Source organism: Equus przewalskii, chromosome 10 (genome assembly GCF_037783145.1).
Source record: "Equus przewalskii isolate Varuska chromosome 10, EquPr2, whole genome shotgun sequence".
Classification (NCBI taxonomy): domain Eukaryota; kingdom Metazoa; phylum Chordata; class Mammalia; order Perissodactyla; family Equidae; genus Equus; species Equus przewalskii.
In genome coordinates this window covers 17,070,164-17,097,791 of record NC_091840.1, presented here as the reverse complement: position 1 = coordinate 17,097,791, position 27,628 = coordinate 17,070,164, and the positions used below count along the sequence as shown (strand labels likewise).

Sequence of the window (27,628 nt, the reverse complement as noted above, 5' to 3'; positions counted from 1 at the left end):
TAGAGGATATATAAATACTATGCTTGTGGATAGGGACACTTACAATCAAATACATTTCAATCCTCCCAAAATTGATATAAAGTTTCAATGCAATTCTAATATAAATTCAGCAAGAGTTTTCATGGATACTTCTATAATTTATGTGGAAAATAAAGGGTTAAGAATAGCCAGGATACTTCTGAAGAAGAGCAGAGAGTGGGCACTGTCCTAGATAGATAGATATCAATAGATATCAGGACTTAGGACAGAGTAATAATAATTAGGATGGTACGGTATTTTCTTAGAGATAGACAAAATGACTGTGGAATGGGAATAGAGACCCTAGAGACAGCACATGCAAGAATGAAACTTTGATAAATGCAGAGTGGCAGACATGTCAGATGGGTGGGGAAAGGAAGGATCTGTTTGCCAACTAGAGCTGGAACAATGCTTATTTATAGGGGAAAAAAGATGAAATTGGATCACTACCTCACATAGTAGGCAAAATTAAACCCCAAATCTATTAAGGACTTAAGGATCCAAAATAAAACTTTAAAGCACTTAGTGGAAAATATAGGTGGATATCTTCGTATAGAATTGCTTTCTTAAACAATACACAAAAGCATTAACTATAAATGAATATTGACAAAGTTAACTATATTAAAAGTAAGTAATTTTGTTATTCAAAAGAGGCCTTTAAGAAAATGAAAAGGTAGTTACAACTCTGAGAAAATATTCACAATTCACACAGCTCACAAAGGATTAGTATCAAGAATAAAGAACTCCAGTCAACCAGTAGGAATACAAACAGTCCAAAAGAAAAATGAACAAGAGAGTAAAACAGGTATTCCATAGAAGAGGAGACATGTATGGCTAATTATCATAAATTAGAGGTGTTTGACATTATCCATGATGATTTTTAGGAATACTTATAGGTACAATAAAATTACATTAAAAAGAAAGCAAAGGGATGGTGAACACCAGACTCACCGTGAAGGGTTGGAAAGGGCCGAGGGATGGGTTTGTAAGGGGAAATGTCTGGTTAGATGCTGATTTTTGTCAAGTCCTAGCTTTTGTTTTGGGCACGTTTGCTGGTATTTATTATATTATAAAAATTTTTGAATTAACCGAATAAGTAAAAGTGGGCCATGTATGGACCAATAGTGTTTCAGGAACCAAAGAAAATATTTATTCTAATCCTGTGCATGTAATTTCTAATAAAAAGTTAAATCTGTTTCATCATTCTATTTTTATTTCGGGGACTTCACTTATATACATAGCAGATCTCCTTTGTTTTTTATGTCTGTCATTTTTGCTCTAAACTTTTTCACTTTTTTTTTTTTCATAGGTTTTCTCTTCCTCCTTTTCTCCCTTTCCCTCCTCCATTTTCTTTTAGTTCTTTTCATTTCTGTCCTATATGTCACTTACTACAGTTTTGGTCAGATCTATTCTACCTTGCATACCTTTACTTGAGTCTTTATTTTGTAGTTGACTTTGAGTTTCTACATAATCTCTTTTCTGAGTTCAGTCTGCTCTCATTCCAAATCTTCCTTTGTTCATTTTTATTCCGATATGTTGGAAGAGTTGAAGGTGTTGGGTGGCATATACAGTTTAAGAGTGCCCTCTTCTGTGTCTGCAGTGAAGTACGTTTACTTTAATAAATGACACCTTTTGTTGGGGGGATGAGGCTTCTTCTGATATTTTGATACTATTTAGTAGAGACTTCATCTATAACTGCTTTCTTCTTTTCCTTCATCACCAAACCCCATGCAGTGTGTTCTCCTTCAAGATGCCACCTTTGATCCTATGAATTCCCAAGCCCCTTTCTTATAGTTCCTCAGAGGTTAGGGCTCTGATCCATCAGATCTTTGACCTGTTCTTTGTATTTCCCCACTCAGAGTGGAACTCTCTTCGTATGGGTGAAGTCTAGTTGATACTATCTATGTTCTACCTTAAAAGGACCCTTCTTAATTTGTTCTTCTGTGAAATTATCATCTGATTTTCCACTTTGGTGGTCTCTGGAGCTGACTGTGTTAGCCCTAGATTTTTATTTCTTGACTTACATGTAAACTAAAGTTGATAATATTCTGCCTTTTAGCGATGCTGTAGGCATGGGCTATGGAGTATTTATTTGCTTTACTTGTTATTTTTTATGGGTTTTTGGAGACCATGTGAAGAGAGACCATCTGGAGAGGTGGGTACCATTATCGTAACGCAGTGTTTCTTAACCTTTTTTTTTTTGTTATCACTCTCCTAAAGAGCCTTTTTAGACATTTTTGTTCCTTATCATTCCCCCCTCACACTCTCCATGAAAATTTAATACCACAGGTATATTACATATCTGTTTATGGGCTGTGGCCACAAACTATTGTGTTATCTAAGATTTTTCTCCTCCAAGAACCAGTTCTCCTTCTGAGTAGTATCACCCTCATTGAGAATGCATTCCTAAAGGTATCTAAAGCTTTTGTTTTTTGTTATACTGCTAAGTCCTATTTGCCAGTATTAGACTTTAACACATTTGTAAGTAATATTAATCTATAGCCCTCTCTTCCTACACCTCCCCACTGCAATGTGTTATCATTTTTTTTTTTTTTGTAGTTTTTGGGCAATTAGAAACTATTGAAGGGTTTTATTTAGGGAAGTGATCAGATTTTTTTTTTAAGAGAAAGATCTCCCCTGCCACATTGTGGAAAATAAATGGAGAGAGGTGAGACTGATGTCATAGGTTTTTAAAGATGCTATTTTGATAGCATAGGCGTTAATGTAGTGATAAATTCAAGAAATATTTGTAAGTAATTGAACAGAGATTGATAATCATATTTATGCAGAAGGTAAGGAAGAAGGAATAGTACAGGCTGACTCCCAGCTCTTAACCTTGTTATAACTTGACTATTAGCTTAAGCTATGGTAACTAATTCAGAAACAGTAATTCTTTCAGCTCAATTTTGCTTTGCATTACAGAAAATGGCAAGATTGCCATTCAAGAATTTATGATTAAGTTCTCCAATACATTGACAAATCCTGAAGCCACAGGTGAGTTTTATTTAATATGTATCTACTGCCCACATTTCAAAGATAAGCAGTGGTTTTCATGTTAAAACAATATAGGATTAGATAATTAAAGCACAGGTAAATAAGAAACAATACGAAGATAAAACAATACAATACTAGATGATATGTCTTTTGTTTGAATTTTAAGGCAAAGACTGCTAAGCTTAACCCAAAGTCAAAATTGTAGTAGGTAGTTTTACTTTGATAGTGCTAGAAAATTACCAGATTATGTATTATTCTCTGAGATTGTTCAGTATGTATATCTGACTTCTGAATTTATTAGGAAATTATAAATGAATAGAAAATAATTTTTAAAATTTCTGACAAACTTAGTGGAGTGGAGTTTATGACTATCTCTTCTGTTTTTATGTATCTTCATCTACTCTCTTGACTACATTTTTTTGGAAACTTATGATTATTGAGGTATAATTTACATATAGTAAAATTCACCCTTTTTAGGTATAGAGTTCTTTGAGTTCTTGAAAATAATATCATATAACCATTACTAAACAGCACATAGAATATATAACCCCAAAAGTTCCTTTGTGTCCTTTTGTAGTCCTGTGCTCCCCTAACCCTTAGCCCCTGGTAACCACTGATCCATTCTTTGTCTCTATAGTTTTGCCTTTTCTAGAATGTCATGTAAAGGAAATCATAAAATATGAAGCTAGCTTGAGTCTGGCTTCTTTTACCTAGCATAATAGATTTTACATTCATCAATTTTTTGCATGTAGTTTGTTTCTTTTTATTGATGAGTAGCATTCCATTATATGAATATACCGTAATTTATCAGTTTACCAGTTGATGGATTGTTGAATTGTTTCTGGTTTTTGGTGATTGTAAATGAAGCTGCTATAAACATTTATGCACAGGTTTTTGTGTGGACATATTTTCATTTCTGTTAGTTAAATACCTAGGAGTGCGATTGCTGGGATATATGGTAAGTTTATATTTAAATTAAGAGAAACTGCCAAATATCAATTTATGAAAGATAACATTCATTTATGATAAAAACTTTCAACGAAGTGGGTATAGAGGGAACATACTTCAACATAAAAGGCCATAAATGACAAGCCCATTGTGAACATATTCAACAGTGAATAGCTGAAGGTCTTTCCTCTAAGATCAGGAACAAGACAAGAATGCCCACTCTTGCCACTTTTATTCAATGTAGTGTTGGAAGTCCTAGCCAGAGCAATTAGGCCAAAAAAAAAAAAAAAAATCCAAATTGGAAAGGAAGAAATAAAACTATCACTATTTCCAGATGACATGGTGTTATATATAGAAAACTCTAAAGACCCCACCAAAACACTGTCAGAACTAATAAATGAATTCAGTAAAAGTTGCAGGATACAAACTCAATATAGAAAAATTAGGGGCCTGCCTGGTGGTGCAGCGGTTAAGTGCGCACATTCTGCTTCTCGGCGGCCCGGGGTTTGCCGGTTCAGATCCTGGGTGTGGACATGGCACTCCTTGGCAAAAGCCATGCTGTGGTAGGCATCCAACATATAAAGTAGAGGAAGATGGGCATGGATGTTAGCTCAGGGCCAGTCTTCCTCAGCAAAAAGAGGAGGATTGGCAGTAGTTAGCTCAGGGCTAATCTTCCTAAAAAAAAAAAAGAAAAGAAAAATCAGTTGCCTTTCTAGTCACTAATAATAAACTATCAGAAATATAAGTTAAGAAAACAATTACAATTACATAAAAAATAACTAGGAATAATTTTAGGTAAAGTCGTGTAAGATCTGTACACTGAAAACTATAAGACATTGATGAAAGAAATTGAAGAAGATACAAATAAATGAAAAGATATTCCATGCTCAAGGATTGGAAGAATTAATGTTGTTAAAATATCCATATTATCCAAAGCAATCTACAGATTTGATGCAGTCCCTATCAAAATTCCAAAGGCATTTTTCACAGGAATAGAACAAACAATCCTGAAGTTTTATGGAACCACAAAAGATCCCAGTTGCCAAAGCAATCTTTTTTTTTTCTTTTTGGCTGGGAAAGTTTCAGCCTGAGCTAACGTCTGTTGCCAATCTTCCTCTCTCTCTCTCTTTTGTTTTTCCTCCCCAAAGCTCCAGTACCTAGTTGTATATTCTCATTGTAGGTCCTTCTAGTTCTTCTATGTGAGCCGCCACCACAGCATGGCTACTGACAGATGAATGGTATGGTTCTGCACCCAGGAACTGAAGCCAGGCCACCGAAGCAGAGCATGCCGAACTTTAACCACTAGGCCGTCAGGGCTGACTTACCAAAGCAATCATGAGAAAGGACAACAAAGCTAGAGGCATCACATTTCCTGATTTAAACTATATTACAAAGCTGCAGTTATCAAAACTGTATAATATTGGCATAAAAATCGACACATGGATCAATGAAACAGAATAGAGAGCCCAGAAATAAACGTATGCATATATGGTCAATTAATTTAAGACAAAGAAGCCAAGAATATACAATGGAGAAAGGACAGTCTCTTCAGTAAATAGTTTAGGGAAACCTGGACAGTCACATGCAAAACAATTAAACTAGACTACTATCTTACACGATATACAAAATCCAACTCAAAATGGATAAAACACTGGAATGTAAAACCTGAAAGCATAACATTCCTAGAAGAAAACAGGCGGTCAGTTCTTTGACATTGGTCTTGGAAAGATTAAAAAAAAAACAAACCCAAAACTTTTGTCTGTCAATACAATACCATAAGTAAAGTCAAAGGACAGATAACAAAATGGGAGGAACTATTTGCAGTGTGTATCACAGAAGAAATATTATTTAAAAATGGGTAAACAATATGGACATGCAAATCATAAAAAAGATATAAATTGGCTCATAAACAAATTGGGGACAATTTAAACGTTAAAATAAAAGCAGTAACAGATTATATTCCAGTGAAAAAAATAGGAATCCATGTATCCACATTGATTATAAATAGCTTAATGAATGAATGAATAGGGAAAAGGGGGGGCTCTTTTTCACAGTAGCATGCCTATTGATAAATGTAGAGGGAGTAATGGAGCTAGAAAATCACCATTTTATGGTAATCATTTTACAATATATAAATGTATCAAATCAACGTGTCATACCCTTAGAGTTACACAATGTTGTATGTCAATTATATCTCAATAAAGCTGGGCAAAAAAATCACCATTTTAAACCATGATAGTAAAGATTGTCTCAGGCAAGAATTATCAGTGGATGCTAAAATCTAGGGGGAAATTTCAATAGGGAGCAGGATATTTGCGTAGACTCTCTAGAGGTTACTTTTTAAAGGAGGAAATAGTAATCAGACAAAACCTTGATCAGTTGATGAAAATTATGACATCAATAAGAGGCAAATGGACATCATCTGTCTTCGAATATGATTCCCTGAGAAGGATGCAACATCACTTATGTAGCATTACAGCCTGGGGGGGCATGCTCCCAATCTAATCATGAAGGAACATCAGACAGACTTACAGTGAGGAGGAACATTTTATAAAATAAGGTTCCTGTGTTCTTAAAAATGTAATACATGTATATGTTTCCTGTTTCTGTTCGTGGAGAGATCCTAGAAGCAATGATGTATCAGCAATAATGTGTACCCAGCGCTCAGACTTCAGTTTGTAAACACCAGGGCTGCTGGGAGAAGTGGTGGAGAAGTGGTTAGGAAAGGGAAAATACGAGATAGGTTTGGAATATCTTGTGGTGCCAGTGAGTAAGAAAGGGCTCAAAAAAAGATGGCAGCTTGTCCAAAGAATACCAGAGTCAATCTGAAAAAGATCCTTATGGCCGAATTTGAAAAATTTCAGCAACAAACTAAATACTACTAGAATTGGATTATAAGTCATGCAATAAAACAAATGTCCATGAGTCGATATAATATAAATAAAAATCAACTAAATAAATATATGGAGAGAAGGGACAGCTCTTCCTTACAGTAGAATTCCAGTTACTACATGTAGAAGGAAAAAGAGAAATAGAAAATCTTCATTAGGCAAATATCAAAGTAATAGATGTTGCAGACAGGAATCATTGATAGATGCTAAAATTGATGGGTGACAGTTTGAGGAGAAATAGAATTTGCATAGTTTCAAAGTATCTCCTTCAACGTATTTATTAACTACAAAGGGAAAGATGATACATTTACAGTGGAGAAACCTGGCAGAAATCACCTTAACCAAGGGATCAAGATGAACATCACCAGAAATAAGATATATCTGCATCATGAATCCCTTGATATAAAGCATTGAGAAGAACACATGTATGTGAGAAATCTTTGCCTAATCTAAGGTGAAAAAGCTTTCTCCTTTGCTTTCTTTTAGAAATATCATAATTTTAGGTTTTAAATTTAGGGCTATTATCCATTATATTTTTTGTATATGATGTGAAATATGGATTGCACTTTTATTTTGTGTGTGGATGTACAGTTGTTCCAGCATCATTTATTTGAAAGACTATCCTTTCTCCACATAATTGCCTTGGTATCTTTACAAAAATCAGTTAATAATATATATATAGATCTAATTTTTTATTAAACACTTTTCTTGTGATATAACTTACATAATATACAATTCACCCACTAAAAGTATACAGATCAGGGGCCAGCCTGATGGCGCAGCAGTTAAGTTTGTATATTCCACTTCAGTGGCCCAGGGTTTGCCAGTTCAGATCCTGGGTGCGGACCTACGTGCTACTTGGCAAGGCATGCTTGTGGCAGATGTCCCACATACAGAGTGGAGGAAGATGGGCACAGATGTCAGCTCGGGGCCAGTCTTCCTCAGCAAAAAGAGGAAGATTGGCAGCAGATATTGGCTTAGGGCTAATCTTCCTCAAAAAAAATAAATAAATAAATAGAAAGAAAAGTATACAGTTCAATGGATTTTTGTATGTTCACATAGTTGTGCATCCGTCACCAAGATCAATTTTAGGACATTCTCATTACCCCAAAAAGAAACCTTGCACCTCTTAGCTGTCACCTGCACATTCCCCTCCCCTCCCCCATTCCTAAGCAAGCACTAATCTACTTTCTGTCTCTCTTGATTTGTTTATTCTGGACATTTCATGTAAATGGAATCATACAATATGTGGTCCTATGTGACCAACTATTGCAGTTAGCATGTTTCCAAGGTTCGTCCATGTTGTAGTAGGTGTTAGTACTTCATTTCTTTTTACTGCCAAATAATATTTCATTGTATGTATATACCACTCTTTATCTCTATAAATGTCACAAAGAAAAAATATACTTTATATGTGTAATTGTGTCTTTCTAGAAATTTATTTATATCATCTAATTTGTCAAATTTATTGGCATAAAGTTGTTCATAATCTTCCCTTGTTATCCTTTTGATATCTGTAGCATGATGTCCTTTTTAAAATTCCTGATGTTTGTGTAATTTTTGTTTTTTCTTTTTTATTCTTAACCAGTAGGAATTAACTTCATTAGTCATTTTATTAAAAAGTTGATTTTGTTAATTTTTCTCTTTTTTTGTTTTTCTCTTTCATTTGTTCATATTCTTATTTTTACTGTTGCTTGGTCTTTATTTTGGGGGGCTTAATTTACCCTTCTTTTGCTAGCTTATTAAAATGGAAGCTTAGATCACGGATTTTATGCCTTTCCAACATTTAAAGCTATAGATTTTCATCTGAGCACTTCTTTCACTGCATCTCACAAATTTTTATATATTGTACTTTAATAATCACTTAGTTAAAATATTTTCTAATTTATCTTATATCTTCTTTGAACTATGGGTTATTTAGGAATGTACTTTTTAATTTCCAAATATTTAGACATTTTCTAGATATCTTATTGCTATTGATTTCTAATTTAGTACACCTTGGTCAGAGAATATATTTTACACAATTTAAAATTTTTTTAATTCATTAAGATTTGTTTTAAAGTCTAGCATATGGTCTATCTAGGTGAATATTCCGTGTGCTCTCGAAAGAATATATATTCTGTTGTTGTTGGGTAATGTTCTACAAATATCAATTTGGTAAGATTGTTTGCTAGTTTGGTTGAATCTTCTAATTCTTACTGATGTTTATTCTACTTGTTCTATTAATTACCAAGTGCAAGGTGTTCAAATCTCCAACTCTGATTGTAGGTTCCTTTATTCCTCCCTTTAATTCTGTTGGTTTTTGCTTTATTTATTTTGAATGCTCTTGTTAGGTATATGTGCATTTGGTATTGTTGCAAAATTTATGTAGATGACCTTATGGAATGTACTTTGTCTAGTGCTCTCTTTTGTCTTATTTTTCTTGCTCTTCTGTTTCTTTCCCCCAATTTCTTTACTTAACATTTATACTTTTTTGTATGTATTTCTTGTTACCTATTTTAAATTGTTTTGGGAACAGAGCAGTACATAAATAATTACAAATATGGCCTTTTTTCTTAAGTATAATTTTATATGTTGGAAAATTTTCCCCACTTGTCTTTAAAATATAAAGGAGAAACATGAAAATTCCTCTCTAATTGAAGGTGATTATCTCTTCCCAGGAGATAAAGATCAATTTTGCAACATTAACATTAACAAAAATGAACTTACAGCCATTTCTGATCTTCAACAAAATTTAAATGCCATAGGAATCAATCTAACAGATGACAAAATAAAGACAACTTTGGATAATACTAATCCTAATGGTGAGTTATTTCACTTTAAACTAAAACAGTTTGAATATTTCAGAAGAAGCTTCACTCTAAATGCCTAAGGAGATACACTCATATATATCTTTTAAAAGAAAAATTTTAAATATTTTTTAATCTTTTAATTGATGTGTTTGTATTGAAGGAATTGATTTTCAAAGTAATATCTCTGGCGGCTTTTATTTTGGATCTAGTCTGTATATCATGTATGTTACAAGATCATTGCCAGTCCTCCACTTTATTTTTGTATTTATAGCTCTGGTTTTGTAACATCAAATGGTCTTTTTTTACAATAATACCTAAATTCTTTGTTTGTTTTTTTTTTTAAAGATGATGTGGTGAATTTTAAGGATTTTCTCAGAGAATTGACCAACACTGATGAATTTATTGGGTGTCAAAGTAAGTAAAGTTTGAAATGAATATGAACAGAAACTTTATGTTTCTGGATTGATGTATGTGTAGGTATGTTTATGTATAAACTATATAGATTTATATATATATATATATAAATTATTTGCATTTACTCTCTAGCTCTTTGTCAAAACCTTAAGCTAAATGCTTAACTTTTTTCACTCTGTTTTGAAATTCCTACACAATTCTATCATGGAGACACTAGAACAGCATTGGGCCACAGACATTGAGATTGAGAATTGTAGTCCTAAAACTGGGGTTTTAAAATGAGCACTCAAATAAGTGGATTCTCTCTAAATTAATCTGTAATTTGAATCCAATTCCAATCAATATCTCAGGATAATTTTGGTGGGAACCTTGACAAAATAATTCCGATATTTATTTGGAAGAGTTCAGGTCTGTGAATAGCTAAGACCATTTTGAAAAAATAATAATGATGGGGAACTTGCTTTACTAGGTATTAGTACATGTTGTAAAGCCATTGTAATAAAGTGTTAAAATATACAAATGCATGACAATATAGAACCCAGCAAATATTTCTACTTATGGAAACTTGGCGTATGATAGAGATTACATCATCAGTCAGTGGGGGAAAAGATGTGTTATTTAGTATATGATTTAGGAAAATTGGCTCACTATGTGGAAGAAAATGAAGTTGAATCCCTGCTTCATACCATATACAAAAATAATCTTCAAATAAATTAAATGAATGTGAAAATGGATCTTAAAGGTAAAACTACAAAGCTGATGGAAAAAAATGTAAGAGAAATATTGTGCCTTGTGAACACTTCTTAAAAATAATAGTCCCAAAAAGTACATCATAGGGTAAAAAGGGATTTGGTTACATCAAAAGTAAGGATTTCTGGTAAATGAAGGACTCTAAAAAGTTAGCAGATATGTAACAGACTGGAAGAGGATATTTACAACTTTTAGGACTAACAAAAGATTAATATTTTGAAAATATAAGGAAATTCTGCACATCAGCAGTAGAAAGAAAAAATCTCATTGGAAAAATGAGTAAGGATGTAAGAAGTCAGCATACAGAAGGAGAAACCCAAATGGCTAAATATGTATATGAAGAAAGTTGAGAATACTCATGAATTGCTGGTGGGTAGATAAAATGGTACAGTCGTTCTGGATAGTAATCTAGCAGTCCTTGTCAAATTAAGTATGTATATTTCTTATGACCCAATAATTCTTTTCTTTGGTAAATAGCCTAGACAAGTTTCTTGTAGAGACATGTACAAAGATGCTCATTGCAACAGTGTTTGCAGGAGGAAAGAAATGAAAGTAACCTAGGTGTCCATCACTAGGGGAATGATTAAATAAAATATGGTCTAATCATGCATCAAATCATAAACAATAAACCGGATTTACATTCACAACATGGTGAGACCTCAGGAATACAGTAATCCCCCCTTAATCCACAGGGGATATGTCCCAAGCCCCCCAGTGAATTCATGAAACCGCAGATAGTACTGAACCCTGTATATACTGTGTTTTTCCTATACGTACATACCTATGATAAAGTTTAATTTATAAATTAGGCACAGTAAGAGATTAAGAACAATAACTAGTAATAAAATAGAACAATTATAACAATATACTGTAATAAAAGTTAACGTAGATCTTAGCAACCTCAGCATATGATTTTTTCTTTCCTTATTAAGTTGAGAGGTTTCACCTTTTCACTTAAAGGTAGCAGTTTATGGCTTCTCTTTGGCATATCTGAATTGCTAGCATCACTGCTCTTGCGCCTTGGGGCCATTATTAAGTAAAATAAGAGTTTCTTGAATACTAGTACTGCGATACCATGACAGTTGAGCTGATAATCAAGACAGCTGTAAGTGATTAATGGGTGGTACCATATACAGCGTGGATACACTGGACAAAGGGGTGATTCACTTCCCGCGTGAGATGGAACAGTGTAGCGTGAGGTTTCATCACACTGCTCAGGATGGCACGCAGTTTAAATCTTAAAAATTGTTTATTTCTGTAATTTTCCATTTAATATTTTCAGACCAAGGTTGACCACGGGTAACTGAAACTGCAGAAAGTGAAATGTGGATAAGGGGAGACTACTGTATATGGTACAGTGAAGAAAGGGAAGAAATAGATTAAATTTATAGCATAAAATGCTTTATGTAAATTAAATTTATACTAATGTCCATAAGACAAAACTCTCTTTATATATAATTTTTTTCTTGGTGAACACATAAATCTAAATAGAAAGATGAGAGATAAATTGAAAGAGATTAAGATTGAAGTGGCAATATTAATAAACAACTTAAGAAACAGATAAAGTACCTTGTATCCTAAAAGCATAGAATACACATTATTTTCAAATGCCTATGGAACATTCACAAAAACAGATCATGTATTTAAGCCACAATGACCATTTTCAATGAATTCCAAAAATCAGAAGGCATTGAGACTACACAGTCTGACTGGTTTGTAGTAACATTAAAATTATTTATGAAAGAATATGGAAAAATTTTGCTTTTCAGGCTAAAAACAAGTTCTCTTCTAAGTAATTGTTTGGTTAAAGAATAAGTAAAACTTGAAATTAAAAATTTTTAGAAATGGATGACAATGAAAGCACTACATATCAAAACATGTGAAGTGTGACAAAAACAGTCTTAGAGGGAATTTTATAGTGTTAAATGCTTTTTGTTAGAAAAACAAGAAACATTGAAAATAATTTATCTCAAATGTTCAACTCAAGAAGCTAACCAGCAACGTAAAGAACAAAACAGCAAAACAATTTCCCCTAAAAAGTACTAGTCAGAAACAAGTTGAAGGTAGAGTTAGTAAAATAGAACACACACACGAAAGAAATTATCCATATAACCAAAACTCGATTCTTTAAAAAGACTAATAAAACAAAGAACTCTTTAGGAAGTATGATTAAGGAAAAAAAATAGAGATCACATAAATAAGAAGACAGTCATAACTTGGATACAGAGGGCTAAAAAACATAGTGAATGATACTTAAAATTAAGTTAATAAAATAATTGCCATTGGGGCTGGCTCTGTGGCTGAGTGGTTAAGTTTGCGCGCTCCGCTGCAGGCGGCCCAGGGTTTCGTTGGTTCAAATCCTGGGCGCGGACATGGCACTGCTCATCAAGCCACGCTGAGGCAGCGTCCCACATGCCACAACTAGAAGGACCCACAACGAAGAATATACAACTATGTATCAGGGGGCTTTGGGGGGAAAAAGGAAAAAAATAAAATCTTAAAAAAAAAATTGCCATTATTATTATTTATTGGCATCTCATTGACAGCACTATCATTCTTTCCAAATATTTGGATAAGGAGAGAAAGGGCTACTTTTTTTTTAAATTATATTTTCTTTGGGATCATTTGGCTGTTTTGTTGTTTAGCTTTGTGAGTTGAACTTAATGAGGTAAAGTATTTCAATGTTTCTTGTTTTCTCATAAACCTATAAACTTTGTGGAGCTTTCAGTTTGGAGGATATTTCAGAGAGCCAAAAGCCTCAGGACCGTGTATAGTAGAAAATGAATGCATTTCACCCAAATCAAGTTGTTATTTGTTCATCTAGGTGGAATAACCAACTAAATGTCTTTACATTTTGTCATCTCTCTCTCTATAGGAATAGAAGATGCATGGAACATTGTTAATGGTGTCTGTGATGGAAAAGTTGAAGTGAAAGACCTTTTATCTACTTTGGAGAGCCTGGGGAAACCTTTAAATGAAAATCAACTTAAGGTGTTAATGAACTCTCCAACAGGTGGTGAATACTTCAGTTACTCCCAGGTTTCTTGTTTAGAGTATACATGTTCACACAGGCTAATTTTTTTTTTTAAGGAAAGATAATACTGTATGTTTAGGGAGATTGTTATGGAACTGGTATGTTCGTATTTTGGTCACTGTAAATTGTTAGAACACTTTTGGAGAATCTATGAAAATTCTTCTTTATTTGGACAAGACTAATAGAAACAAGTAATCTTGTTATCCATGTTTTAAATTCAGATGCTCATTTATTGGAGTGCAATGGTCATGATAATAAATATGATAGAGCTCTACTTTTCCATTTCCCCAACCCTGGATTCCAGAGATAGAATACTTCATACAGACAGAGCTCCAACAACTAATGTGATGTTTGCTGTGGGTTTTTCATAAATACCATTCACTGTTCAGGCTGGGATATTGCCTTCTATTTGTTGTTTGGTAAAAGGATGGATTTATTTTTGTTTGTTTATTTGGTCTGTTATGAATTTTCCAAACAATTTTTATGCATCTATTAAGATATGTCGTATGAATTTTAATCTGTCAGTGTGGTGAATTACATTGATTTTTTTAAGTTTTAAATGAAACTTGAAATTTTGGAATAAAGCTATTTTGGTCATAGTATATTATCCTTTTTATATATTTCTGGGTTCATTTTTTTCTAATACTTTGTTTATGATTTGTACATTTGTATTTATGAGTGAAACTAACCTGTAATTTTCTTTTCTTACACCAGCATTGTCAGGCTTTGATGTCAGATTATTTTGATGTCAAATTTATGTCAAATTCAAATTATTACAATTTAAAAAGTATTCTTTCTTTTTCTAAATCCTGGAATAGTTTGTGTAATATTGGAATTCCATATTCCTTTCATGTCTAGTGGTATTCACAAAAAAAGCCATTTGAGCCTTGATATTTCTTTTTAGGTAGCTTTTGATTGCTCATTCATCTTCTTTCATGTCATAAGATTATTTAGGTTTTCTGTTTATTCTTGAGTCAATTTTGTTAAGTTTTTTCCCTAGGAGTTTGTCCTTTTCATATGGGAAATTTATTGCTATGATGCTATAAAGTTTTTAACACTAAGTTCTTAGTATTTTTTAATGTTTTAGTAATTTTAATTTTAATATTTTAATATACCATCTGCATTAATGCTCCCATCTCATTCCTCATATTGGTTATTTTTACCTTTTTTCTTTTTTTTAGTTTATTTATGCTAGTAGTTTGTCAATTTTAATAACTCAACTATTCTTGGCTTTCTGATCCTTTCTGTTGTGTGTTTGTTTGCTGTTTCCTCAATTTACATTATATCTTTATCATTTTCTTCTCTACAATTTGTTTATTTTGCTGCTCTTTTTTAACTTGTTGAGATGGATGCTTAGCTCATTAAATTTTAGTCTTTTTTCTTCTCTAATGTAAGCATTTAAGCATATATATTTTCCTTTAAGTACTGCTTTAGGTACTTCCCTCAAGTATGGATATATAGTGTTTAAATTATTGATTAGTTCAATTATTTTCTTACTTTTATAATCATTTACTTCCAAACCAAGAAGTATATTTCTTGGGGAATATAAGGGAGGATATTTTGTATGATTTCAGTCATTTGAAATGTGTCTAGAGTTGTAAAATGGTTCTGAGACTCAATTTCCAACGCGTGGAGGGGGAGGTTTCCCCTGTACCACCAAGCAATGCTCTGGACACCAGTTGCGTATCATAATAATTCAACTCAATTCTGACAATATCTGCTCAGAGATTGCTTCAGATCCCACAGGTTAAGGGTTCAGTCCTATAAGATTGCACTTGCCCCATTCCATCCTTCAGATACCAGTTGCAAGCCAAGGTTGTTACCTGTGCTTCTGACCAACCAGCTACAAATTGGAGGTTCCAATGACCCCCTCCAACTCAGGATGCCAATCATAAGCTCAGGTTGTTACTTGTATTTCTGACTGACTGGCTGTAGATCAGAGGTTGATACTGAGCAATGGGCTTGCTCTGCTTGCTGCATTCTGAGCCAACTAATCACAACAAGTTAGAGATAGAGAAAGGAAGTTTAATGATTAGCTGGCTAATCAGAAGACAGGTGACCAATGTCTCAAAAACCCATCTTCAAGGATTACAGAATCTTGAGGCAGTTATGTAGGGAAAATGGGCAGTAAGGAGGGGATCCAGGGATGTTGGTCTCCAGGCATGACGGGCTCTAGGCATCACATTGTTCTATTCTTCTGTCAGCTATGATGCATACCTTGTAGATGTATTTCCCGCCTGTGGTTAGCCTGTTCCTAGAGAGAAACTCATAGGACAAAGTTTTAATTTATCAAGGTATCGCAGAGTACATACGTAAGCGGAGGCCATAAATCAGGAGAGCATGTGAATTTTTTAAAGTACGTGCAGAGCACCGAGTTGTCACACAGAGGAGGGCCTGGGGCCGTTTAGTAAAACAAGATGGCCTCACTTTTGCTCACTTACAAGGTTTCCATGACCCTCTCCTTGAGTTTGATTAATTTGCTGGAGCAGCTCACAGAACTCAGGAAACCATGCTCTCTGCAGGTGCACCATTCTCCCTGAACCCCCACATGTTCACTAACCCAGAAGCTCTCCAAACCCTGTCATTTTGGGTTTTTATGGAGGCCTGATTGTGTAGTCATGATTGATTAAATCATTGGCCATTGACCATTTGTTCAGCCAGTCCAGCTCCTCTCCCTAGAGATCAGGGATTGTGACTTTGCAGTTCCAACCCTCTAATCACATGATGGGGTCTCCTAACACTCAGCCCCTATCCTTAGGTAGGGTCCAAAAGTCACCTCATTAACATAACAAAAGACACCTTTATCGCTCTCATCACTTAGGAAATTCCAAGGGTTTTAGGAACTCTGTACCAGTAATGGGTCGAAGATCAAATATTCATTTTTTATTACAAATCACAATATTACAACTTGCTTTATGGATCACAAATGGTCAACTTTTAGAAAATGTGGTTTTTTGAAAGAAATTCTACAATTGTTGGATAGTCTTTTATATTTGTTCATTTAGTCATTTATTAATCAATCATGTTTTCAAACTGTCTATGTCCTTACTGATATTTTGTCTTCTTGTCCTGTAGTTTTTTGAAAGGTAGGTTAAAAGCATCAGTAATGATAATTGATGTGGGCTTGGCAAGCCGAGGAGTCGAAAGAGAGATTTCTTGGACTCTCAAGGTCTGGTAGTAGTACTCCTTTTATTCAGAGAATAGCATGGAGACAGGACCCATGGGCAGTGAAGAGCTTCAGGCATGGGTACAGGACCCATGGGCAGTGAAGAGCTGCAGTGTGTTGAGGGTTAGGGCTAAATTTATAAGGCATGGGTATGTGACTTATTTTTACCAGACAAAGGAAAGATGATGTAAAAAGTCATTAAAATGGTATCAGTGCAGGTGGGGTCTGGTTATTGTGTGGTCATATAATTTTAAATATGAATCAGGTCATATAGATCAACATGTAGGCCATGATGCCTTGGGCTTCTCTTCCTGGGGCAGCCTTGATCCACATCATAAAATCCTCCCTCAACCCATTTGGCCCTAAAATCCTTTGGGGACATGGACTATGGTCAATCTTCTGTAACTACTTCCATCTGTATAAGGTCATAGAGCTGTCCCTAAATGGGGGCTGTAGGGATACAGGCAGGAAGTTCAGTGGACCGGAAGGTTGCACCTGTGGAGTCAAGACAGGTATACCAGTCCCCTGGAGATGAGAGAATCATTTGACGAGAAGTGGTCCAGGAGGCGAAACTTTTTTGACATGTGGAAGACAAACAACGAAATAGACAAGAAATTATAATAAGAAATACAAGCAATACAATTAACCCAATGAATAAAGCTTTGATAGTAATCCAGAGACCTGGACCTGACCAGGAGTCCAACCAATCATTTAGGGATAGGGTAGATTTGTACATGGATTTAATTTGGTGACTCATATCGAATAGGAAATTTCTTTAAGGTTTCCATGTGCCAGATGACACTTTTGATTCCTAGTTGGGGAAGGAAGATTGAGGCAAGGTGATCATACCAGTGGAAGACAGAATGGGTCCTGCATCATTGTAGGTTGGGTAGGTTAGCAGGAGGAGATATAATAAATGTAGTTCTACCCTGTATCCAGATGAAGCCTTGGGTGCATTGCCCAATCCATCCAGGTGGCAGCCAAGGCCATAATTTGGAGCCACATAACCACTGAGTGCTGTTAGGGGCTAACCAATGTGTGCTGGGCCGTCTATCCCAGTCAGTCCCAAACCAATCAATATTTTTTAAGGCTATGATATGAGAACACATATAACAGGGAATTTGTCTCATAGGTCGGGTGCTATTAGGCCACATAACACCAGTGTGATTGGTTTGTTCCCAACATAGAGAGGCCTTTTGACTGAGTGACCACTGGTAGGAGTGAGCCAAATATATTCGTCCCAAATCTGATATAGCCAGGGTTATTTCATGATTTGTACAGATAGGACTAATAAGGCCTAAAGTGGGGGGTATAGGGAGTAAGCTCAAAAGATTACTTTGTTTAGCTGCCTGTTTAGCTTCCTGGTCAGCAAAATTATTACCCTTACTCTCAAGGGATAAATCCTTCTGATGTCCCTGGCAACGGACCACAGCCGTTTGCTTTGGAAGAAGCACTGAGTTTAAAAGAGCCAAAATCTCTGTTCCGTGTTTGATAGGGGAGTTCTTTGTATTGAGTAATCCCCTTCCTTCCATATGGCCCCATGTGCATGTAGGACCAAGAAGGCATATTTTGAGTCAGTGTAAATATTAATAACCATATCCTTTGCTAGGTGACGGGCTCGGGTAAGAACGATGAGTTCAGCCTTTTGGGCAGACATATTGGCTGGAAGGGCTTGTGCCTCGATGACGTGCAAGGCATTTACTATAGCATAGCCCGCCTTGCGTAGCCCCTGTTCTGTGAAGCTACTGCCGTCTATAAACCAGGTGTCATCCACATTATCTATAGGGCAATCCAGCAGGTCAGGCCTTCTAGAGTACACTTTTCCTGACTTCAGAACAGGTATGCTCCAAATCCTGGACTGGGTAGTCAGGACTGGGCATAAGGTCTGCTGGATTAATCGTTTGACAGACCTTAAGGATGACCTCAGGGGTGTCTAGGAGGATGGCCTGATATTTAGCTAGACGTCCTCCAGTCATCCACTGATGTCCCCTAGCTTGTAACACGTCTTGTAGCTGATGGGGAGTCATAACTGTTGAAGGTTGTCCCATAGTTAATTTAGAGACCTCCTCAACTAATAGATGTGTAGCTACTACTGCCCTTAAGCAGGCTGGCCATCCCAAAGCCACCGAGTCTAGAGTTTTTGAGAAATATCCAACAATTCAGGTCTCTGGGCCTAGTCTTTGAGTGAGGGTACCGAGGGCCTGGCCCTACTTTTCAACAACATAAAGAGTAAAAGGCCTGTTGACATTAGGCAGAGCCAGGGCTGGGGCTAAAGATAATTGCTGTTGAATCGACCAAAAGGCCTTTTCTTCCTTTTGTGTCCATTCTAGAGGTTCTGTATCAGGTCCTCTGAGTGCTTCATATAAAGGCTTTGCTATTACCCCAAACTGAGGGAGCCATAAACGACAGAATCCTGCAATACCCAGGAAAGTGCAAAGTTATCTTTTTGTCTTTGGTGATCCTAGTTCAAGGATAGTCTTTTTCCTATTTATAGAAAGTGCTTAGTGTCCTGGGGTTAAATCATGGCCCAAATAGGACACTTGCTGTTGTGAAATTTGTGCATTTTGTGGGGACACTTGATATCCCCTTTGGGCTAAGAAATTAAAGACAAGGACAGTATTGTGATCACAATCCTCCTTTGTGAGACTACAAATCAGAATATCCTTAACATATTGTCTTAAGTCACCAGCAGGGAGTTTGACATCCTGTAGATACTTGCCTAGGGCACTTCCAAACAAATAGGGACTATCCTGAAAACCTTAGGGGAGGACTGTCCTTGTCAGCTGGATAGGAAGAGCTTTATTAGGAAACTTCCATTCAAAGTTGAGTAAAGGTTGGGAAGTTTCATCCAGAGGAATACAAAAGGAAGCATCCTTTAAGTCCAGGAATGTAAACCAATTAGAGTTTTCTGGGACCTGGGAAAGTATGGTATATGGGTTAGGCAAAATGGGGTGGATAGGAACAGTGGCTTCATTAATTATGCGGAGGTCTTGGACCAAACGATAATCTCCATTTGGCTTCTTTACAGGCAAGATAGGAATATTATAGGGAGATTGACATCATTTAAGGAGGCCGTAACTGAGGAATTTTGATATAAGAGGTTGTAATCCTTCAGTTGCCTCTGGTTTTAAAGGGATTTGCTTCTTATGGGGTACAAGAGAAGAGTCCCACAAGATAATAGAGACTGGCTGTGCTGTTAGAGCTCTTCCTGGAAGGGAGCAGTCCCAAACCTGGGGATCAACTGCTTCCCATGTATGGGGTGGAATATTAGAGGGTATCTGGGAAACAACAGAGTTTGGAGAGAAAGCGGCAAACAAGCTGTCCTCCTCACGTGTTAGAATAAATTGGCTTCCTAATTTTTTCATTAAGTCTTCATTAAGTACGAATAATGGAGTAGGACAAGTCGGTAGGACTAGGAAAGTATGGGAAAATTCCGAGTCCAATATTGGCAAGATAAAGGAAGAGTTTTATAACAAAACTTAGAGTCTCCTTCTGTTCCGACAATTTTTTAATGGGACTTATGACTTAGGCCAGAGTGGCAAACAAGTACAGAGTATATGGCTCCTGTGTCAATAAGAAAATTGATTTGCTTACCTTCCACATCCAGAGTAACCCGGGGCTCAGTCTGTTCGATGAGGATGGGAGCCAGACTGGCCTCAGCCCTTCAGGCAGAATCTTCAGGATCATATCTCCAGGCAGGGAAGTGTGTTCTTGGCCCCTCCTCACCATGGAGGCGAGGACAGTCATGCTTCCAATGTCCCTCTCAGTTGCAGAGAGGACAAGGCCCAGGAGGAAGATCCTTTCTTGGGCACTGTTTGCTCCAGTGTCCAAGTTGATGGCAACGGTAACAAGGGGACTTACCTGGGCCTCCGGGATTGGTAGTTTGAGACTTGGGCCCCTGGTTAACCTGTTTCTGTGGCATAGCTGCAATGGCGGCTGCTAAAATGTGAGCCTATACCTTACTCTGTAATTTTGCCCTTCTGTCCTTATCCTGTTTAAGAATCAAGTCCTGATCATTGAACTCTTGAGTAGCAACCTCCACAAGTCTCTGTACAGGTGTTTGAGGACTCAAGGCTAATTTAGCCAATTTTCAGCGTATGTCTGGGGCAGATTGACTAATGAAGTGCATGTTTAGAATAGTCATCCCTTCCAGAGAAGTAGGGTCTAGATTAGTGTATTTTCAGATAGCTTCAGCTAATCTCCCTTGAAAAAGGGCAGGGTTTTCATGTTCCCTGAGTTATTTCCTCTGGAGTTTGTCAAAATTGACTGGCTATGTATAGACACACATACACAGAGTCTCCACAGCTATTATTTTAAAAATTTCTGCCATGAATCAGGTACAGTAATACAAAGCTCACCAGTTATGAATCCGAATTTTGTTTTGAGCCTTCTTACTAATATTTGTGGGGGAGACATTCAAAATGCTAGAGTTTTTGGCAAGGGCACGCTTATGGCTGTTTTTTCCTTTTTGCTTCTTTTTTTCCTTCAGTCTTAGGAATTAGTAATGGGCTAGATAGTCCCCAGAGGATTTGCAGGCTCTTTGAGATAAGGGAAATGGATGGAACCTGAACCGCCTCTAGAGCTGCTTTTCCAGCCTTACAAGGATTTCCTAAGGACAGTTCCTCTTGACTTCCTAGAAACTGGGTTGTAACTCAAATGACATTATAGGTTGATCTACCTGTCCAAGTACATCATAAAGGCACAGAGAAATCACTCAAATTTTCTCCAAGATGGAGTTTCTGGGGCATAACCCATCCAATAGAAAATGTTTCCAATTAGGTTAGAATGCACCCCAGAGGTGAGTCTCCAGGGATGCTTGGGGCATTCCCCATGGCAGTAAAGCCAGTGCCCGACTGACAGTGGCCTGGAGAAGGGTGCAGAGCCTGACTGCCGGCATCAATATAGTTATAAGATTTAGTCAAGTCCTGCTCAGCCCAGGCACTTAGTCCCTGGGCCAGCACAGGTGAGCCAGGGAAATAGGAGGCAAAGGCCTGGAGCAGGCTGGGTCCTGGGGCTCCTAGCACTGGGGTTGAGAGTTAAGTCCCTGGCAAAAGGGTTTCAAGTTTTCAATTTTGCAGAAGGTCCAGGTTCTGCTCAGGTCCAGCCTGAACTTAACCTCGACTTGGTGACACCAGAGGAAGTGACGAATGAGACAAAGAAAGGAAAAGAAGAGATCAGGCCTCGCCCTCATGGCCTCTTCTGGAGGGTTGTCAAGATAAGGGTCACACGACAGTTCCTGTGCCAGGGCGCACAACCCCAGCAGGACAGTTCACAGAATAAATCCTAGGTCTCCTATCCTCGTAACTGACTCAGTAGGCGCATAAAATACTCAATGAGTCAACTGCCAAGAGAGGGCACCCCACTTTGGGTTGTCAGGGTGATCAGGCCCAGAAACCAGAGCGGGGGCTCCCAGGGGTGGAGGCTCTGACTCTTTAAAGATTTCTTTGTTTCTTGGTTGCAGAGCTCAAAGGAGACCAAGATGGCCACTGTGACTTCAAGAGAGATGAAAGAAAAGGGCCCGTTACCTTGAAAATCCCCGAACCTGGGGCCGCATCCTACCTGTTGTTCTTCCTGTGGGGTTCCTATAGTAAGGGGTGATGGGGGTGTCCGCCTGCATTGCATCCCTTGGATACCTTCCCTTTTATGGCTGGCAGTAGTAGGTGCCTGGTGAATGGTCCCAGAGATAAAAGAATAGAGAAAAACAGTGAAGAATTTTCTGCCGGTCTGGGGGACATTTTACCCAATTGCATCCTGGAGCCATTCTCCCCAGAAGGGGTTCCCATAGTCAACCAAAGGTTAGAGTTTGGTACTTTCCTTGAACTGGAGTCCCAACTGGGACTTTTCTGCAGTTTGGAGTGTGGTCAGGAACCATAGGGAAGGATCCCAATCCAGCCTTAGGAAAAGAAATCTGCCATGGGAGTCTTGGAGATTGGCGACCGTCCTAATGACTTAAGTGGTTGACCTGTGCCAATGTAAAATTTACATATCAGACATAGGACTAGGAAGGAATGGATTAATTCATTCTTCATCACCCTCAGGCTTAAGGTACTGATTCTCTTCAGGCTGAATGCCATGATTTGGCCCATAGAGTAGCCATGGGCAGCAAACTTGGATTCAGACAGCTGTCTGAGAAAGTTCCCAAAGAAGTGAATTTAGATCCATCCTTGAAAAAGAGATAGGCACAAGGTAGAAAAGTGCACTTACCAAAACTTAAGCTCATAAGCCGGTGAAGCAAGATCTCCGTACGGGCTACCGGAAGAAGTGATGCGGGCTCGGTGAACCGAGGAGTCAAAAGAGAGATTTCTTGGACTCTCAAGGTCTGGTAGTAGTGCTCCTTTTATTCAGAGAATAGCATGGCGACAGGACCCGTGGGCAGTGAAGAGCTGCAGCATCGGGACAGGACCCGTGGGCAGTGAAGAGCTGCAGTGTGTTGAGGGTTAGGGCTAAATTTATAAGGCATGGGTATGTGACTTATTTTTACCAGACAAAGGAAAGATGATGTAAAAAGTCATTAAAATGGTATCAGTGTAGGGGCTGGCCCCGTGGCCGAGTGGTTAAGTTCACGCGCTCTGCTGCAGGCGGCCCAGTGTTTCGTCAGTTCGAATCCTGGGCGCGGACATGGCACTGCTCGTCAGACCACACTGAGGCAGCGTCCCACATGCCACAACTAGAAGGACCCGCAATGAAGAATATACAACTATGTACCGGGGGGCTTTGGGGAGAAAAAGGGAAAAAATAAAATCTTAAAAAAAAAAAAATGGTATCAGTGTAGGTGGAGTCTGGTTATTGTGTGGGCGTATAACTTTAGATATAAATCAGTTCATATAGATCAACATGTAGGCCAGGACGCCCTGGGCTTCTCTCCCTGGGGCAGCCTTGATCCGCATCAATAATGTATTAGTTTATTTCTCCTTGTAGTTCTGTCAATTTTTTGCTTTATATATTTTCAGGCTTTATTATTAGGTACAAATTTAAAATTGTTGTATCTTCCTAGGATTAAAACTGAATTTTTCTCCCATTGTGGATTGACTCTTTGTTGTCAATAAAACTTTTCGTTAAAGTATATTTTGTCTGATATCAATATAGTCTCATATTATAATTTTCCTTTTGTAAATTGAGATATAACTGACATACAACATTATATTAGTTTAGGTGAACAACATAATCATTTGATATATGTGTATATTGTGAAATGATCACCACAATAAGTCTAGTTAACATTCGTCATCATACATAGTTACAAAATTTTTTTCTTCTTACTTGACCTCATTCTAAGAGCTACAATCTAACTGTTCTTGAAATGCTTTGTAGTCTGTGAAAGTCTGGAGCATGTAGTAGAAACAGCTTTGAGGGGAAATAGTTAATGAATGCAAAGTAGACTTTTACAGAAATTTTTTTCAACTTTTGCCTGTCTAAGGGTATGTTAAATTTTGTTTATTGTTTAATTGACTTCTAAAAACAAAGTCCGTTGATATATTTTAAAAGTCCTTTAACTCAGAATTCCTTCTATAATACACCTAGCTCTCTGCAGGCTAGGGTGTTAAGTCTTAAAAAGGGTTTTACCTCAACTTCATTATCTGTTCTCTATTCTTCATGTATTTACAGATTTATTTAAAGCGATTACAACTCTTGATAAGATCAGAAATGATAGGATGCATGTAAATAAGCTGAACTCTGAACTCTTAAGTACTGGAATTCCATTAAGCAACAAGACATTCCAGGAGATTCTGAATGAAACATCTATCGATAGTGAATCTTTTTTGAAAGAATAAACTATGTTGAGTTTAATGAAGTCCTAGTTTTACTGTGTGCTTGGGATATCTATTGTATATACATATATTTTGGATAAACTAGTTCTTAGAAATATAATGAGATCATAGGCGTATTGAGAACTAATTAAAATTCGTATTTTTTTCTTATGGAAATATTTTTAAGAGGTGCTCTCTGTTTATCTGGCATCAAATCTATAAAATATATACATCAAATTTAATTATTAAAGCCAAATAAATTAATGTAATTCAAATTTTTTTTTCTTGTTTTGAGGGAACAGTTTCTGGGTAAAACTCTTTTAAATTAACTGGTTTTTATCCAGCTAATTTTAAGAAATTACAAATTTTGCCCATCCCCCACTCCCTATTGTGGTTATTTAATGATTATTAGCATTAACACTTTGCCATTTCATAATCGTTGTACTTTACTTTTTAGAAACTAGTGAAGTAAGTCTCAAACAAATTTTGGAGACTTTGAACACAAGTAAGCCAGCTCCTGAATTTGAAGGTGGGTCAATCAATATTTCATTTTAGGTATTTGTCATAGTTTACACTGTCTTTTGTCATCATCATTATTTTTAAACAGTGTTATGAAGTATAAATGATATACAAAAAGTTGTATATTTTTATAGCTAAAGTGCACAATTTGGTAAGTTTTGACATGCACAAACACCTATGAGACTATTATCACATCAAGATTACGAACACATCCCTCACTCCAAAGCCTCCTCATTCCCCTTTGTAATCTCTCCTGCCTTTCCCCATTCTCCTTCTCCTCATCCCCAGGCAACCACTGATATACTGTCCATCAGTATAGATTTGTTTGCGTTATCCAGAATTTTATATAAATACATGTGCTCTTTTTTTGCTGGATTCTTTCACTCAGCATAATTATTTTAAGATTCATTCATGTTGTAGCATATATCAGTAGTTTATTTTTGTTTATTACTGAATACTACTCCATTGTATAGATTTACCCCAGTTTATTTACTTACCTGGTCATATGCATTAAGTTGTTTCCAATTTGGGGCTATTAGAAAGCTGCTATGAACATTTCTGTAAACGTCGATGTATGGACATATACTTTCATTTCTCTTGGGTAATTACCAAGCATTGGCTGGCTCATATGGTAGATGTGTGTTTAATTTTTTAAGAAACTGCCAAACTGTTTTTCAAAGTGGTTATGCCATTTTACATTTCCTCCAGCAGTGTATGAGAGTTCTAGCTCCTCCAAATTCTTGCTACTACTGGGCATTGTCAGTCTTTTTAGTTTTAATCATTCTAATAAGTGTATAGTGGTATCTCGTTGGGGTTTAGTTTCTATTTCTTTAGTGATTAATGATGTTGAGCATCTTCTCATTGTGCTTATATGCCATCTGTATATCTTCCTTGGCAAAATGTTCAGATCTTTTGCCCATTTTTTAAGTTGAGTTGTTTTTTTATTTCTGTATATATTCTGGATACAAGTTATTTATTAGATATATACTTAGCAAGTATTTTCTCTGCATCTTTTGCATGTCTCTTCATTTTCTTAGCAGTGTCTTTAGAAGAGCATTAACTTTAATTTTGACAAAGTCCAGTTAATAGTTTTTTTCTTTTATGGGTTGTGCTTTTGGCATCATTGGTATGAAATCTGCCTCATCTGAGGTTCCAAAGGTTTTATTGTATGTTTTCTTCTAAAAGTTTTATGGTTTTTGTTTTTACATTTTAGGCATATGATCCCTTTTGAGTTAATCTCTGTATATGGAGTAAAGTGTGGATTAAAGTTCCTTTTTTTTTGCACATGGATATCTATTTGGTCCAGCACCATTGTTGAAAAGACTACTTTCTCCGCTGAATTGCCTTTGTACTTTTGTAGAAAATCTTGTGTATATATATATATGTGTGTGTGTGTGTGTGTGTTGGTATATATATATATATATATGTATCTTCCTGGATTCTTTAGTCTGTTCCAATGATCTTTTGTCTATCTTTATATTAATACCACATTGTCTGATTACTATAGCTTTATAATAAACGTTGGAATCAATTAGGTAGTATTAGTTCTCCAACTTTCTTCTACTTTAAAAAGTTTTGACTATTCTAGATCTTTTACATTGCCATAGAATTTTAGAATCAGTTTGTAAATTTCTAAAAAAAAGCCTGCTGGGATTTATCGGAGAAATTGAAGGGCTCGTGAACTAATATTTGTTGGAAAATGTCTTATCTAATAAGTTAATTCTGCAACTCTTTTGTGTATCTGTACTTTGCCTCCTTTTTTTTTTTTGTTTTTTTGAGGAAGATTAGCCCTGAACTAACATCTGCCACCAATCCTCCTCTTTTTGCTGAGGAAGACTGGCCCTGAGCTAACATTTGTGCCTTTCCTCCTCTACTTTGTATGTAGGACGCCTGCTACAGCATGGCTTGACAAGCAGTGTGTAGGTCCGCACCTGGCATCTGAACCAGTGAACCCTGGGCTGCTGAAGCAGAACATACAAACTTAACCACTGCCCCACCAGGCTCGCCCCACTTTGCCTCCTTTTAAAAAAATATCCCTACCTTCTCGTAGATAAACTAGAGATTATGACCCAAAGAGTGACCTTGAGTATATGATGATTTCTATAACTCATTGATAAAGCAGTTAGAGGCATGGCTCTAATCCTAAGGACCTCATTTAGGGGAGAAAACTCCTAGAAGTTTAGATAAGACCTGGGAGGAATGCAGAGTGCTTCAGTTTGAAAGAACCTCTAGCATTTTTATTTGCTTCATAGAAAAACCCTTACATCTATTCTCTGTAACCTTGAAGCTCTTCAGTTTACATTTCATCTACAGATTTTGTGGCATTTGACCTTTGTAAATAGGTATCTTTTAGG

General features: G+C 36.6%; 1 protein-coding gene across 1 annotated transcript in view; it reads left to right on the top strand.

The window, feature by feature from the left end:
• The window catches only part of EFCAB3 (EF-hand calcium binding domain 3), a 494,329-nt gene that overhangs the window by 86,433 nt on the left and 380,268 nt on the right, over positions 1-27,628 (top strand). Inside the window, exons 22-26 of the mRNA XM_070561747.1 lie at positions 2,941-3,012; positions 9,512-9,655; positions 9,989-10,057; positions 13,683-13,820; positions 25,213-25,284. Of these exons, the coding sequence (XP_070417848.1) occupies positions 2,941-3,012; positions 9,512-9,655; positions 9,989-10,057; positions 13,683-13,820; positions 25,213-25,284 (495 nt within the window). The remainder of the gene's footprint in view (positions 1-2,940; positions 3,013-9,511; positions 9,656-9,988; positions 10,058-13,682; positions 13,821-25,212; positions 25,285-27,628) is intronic.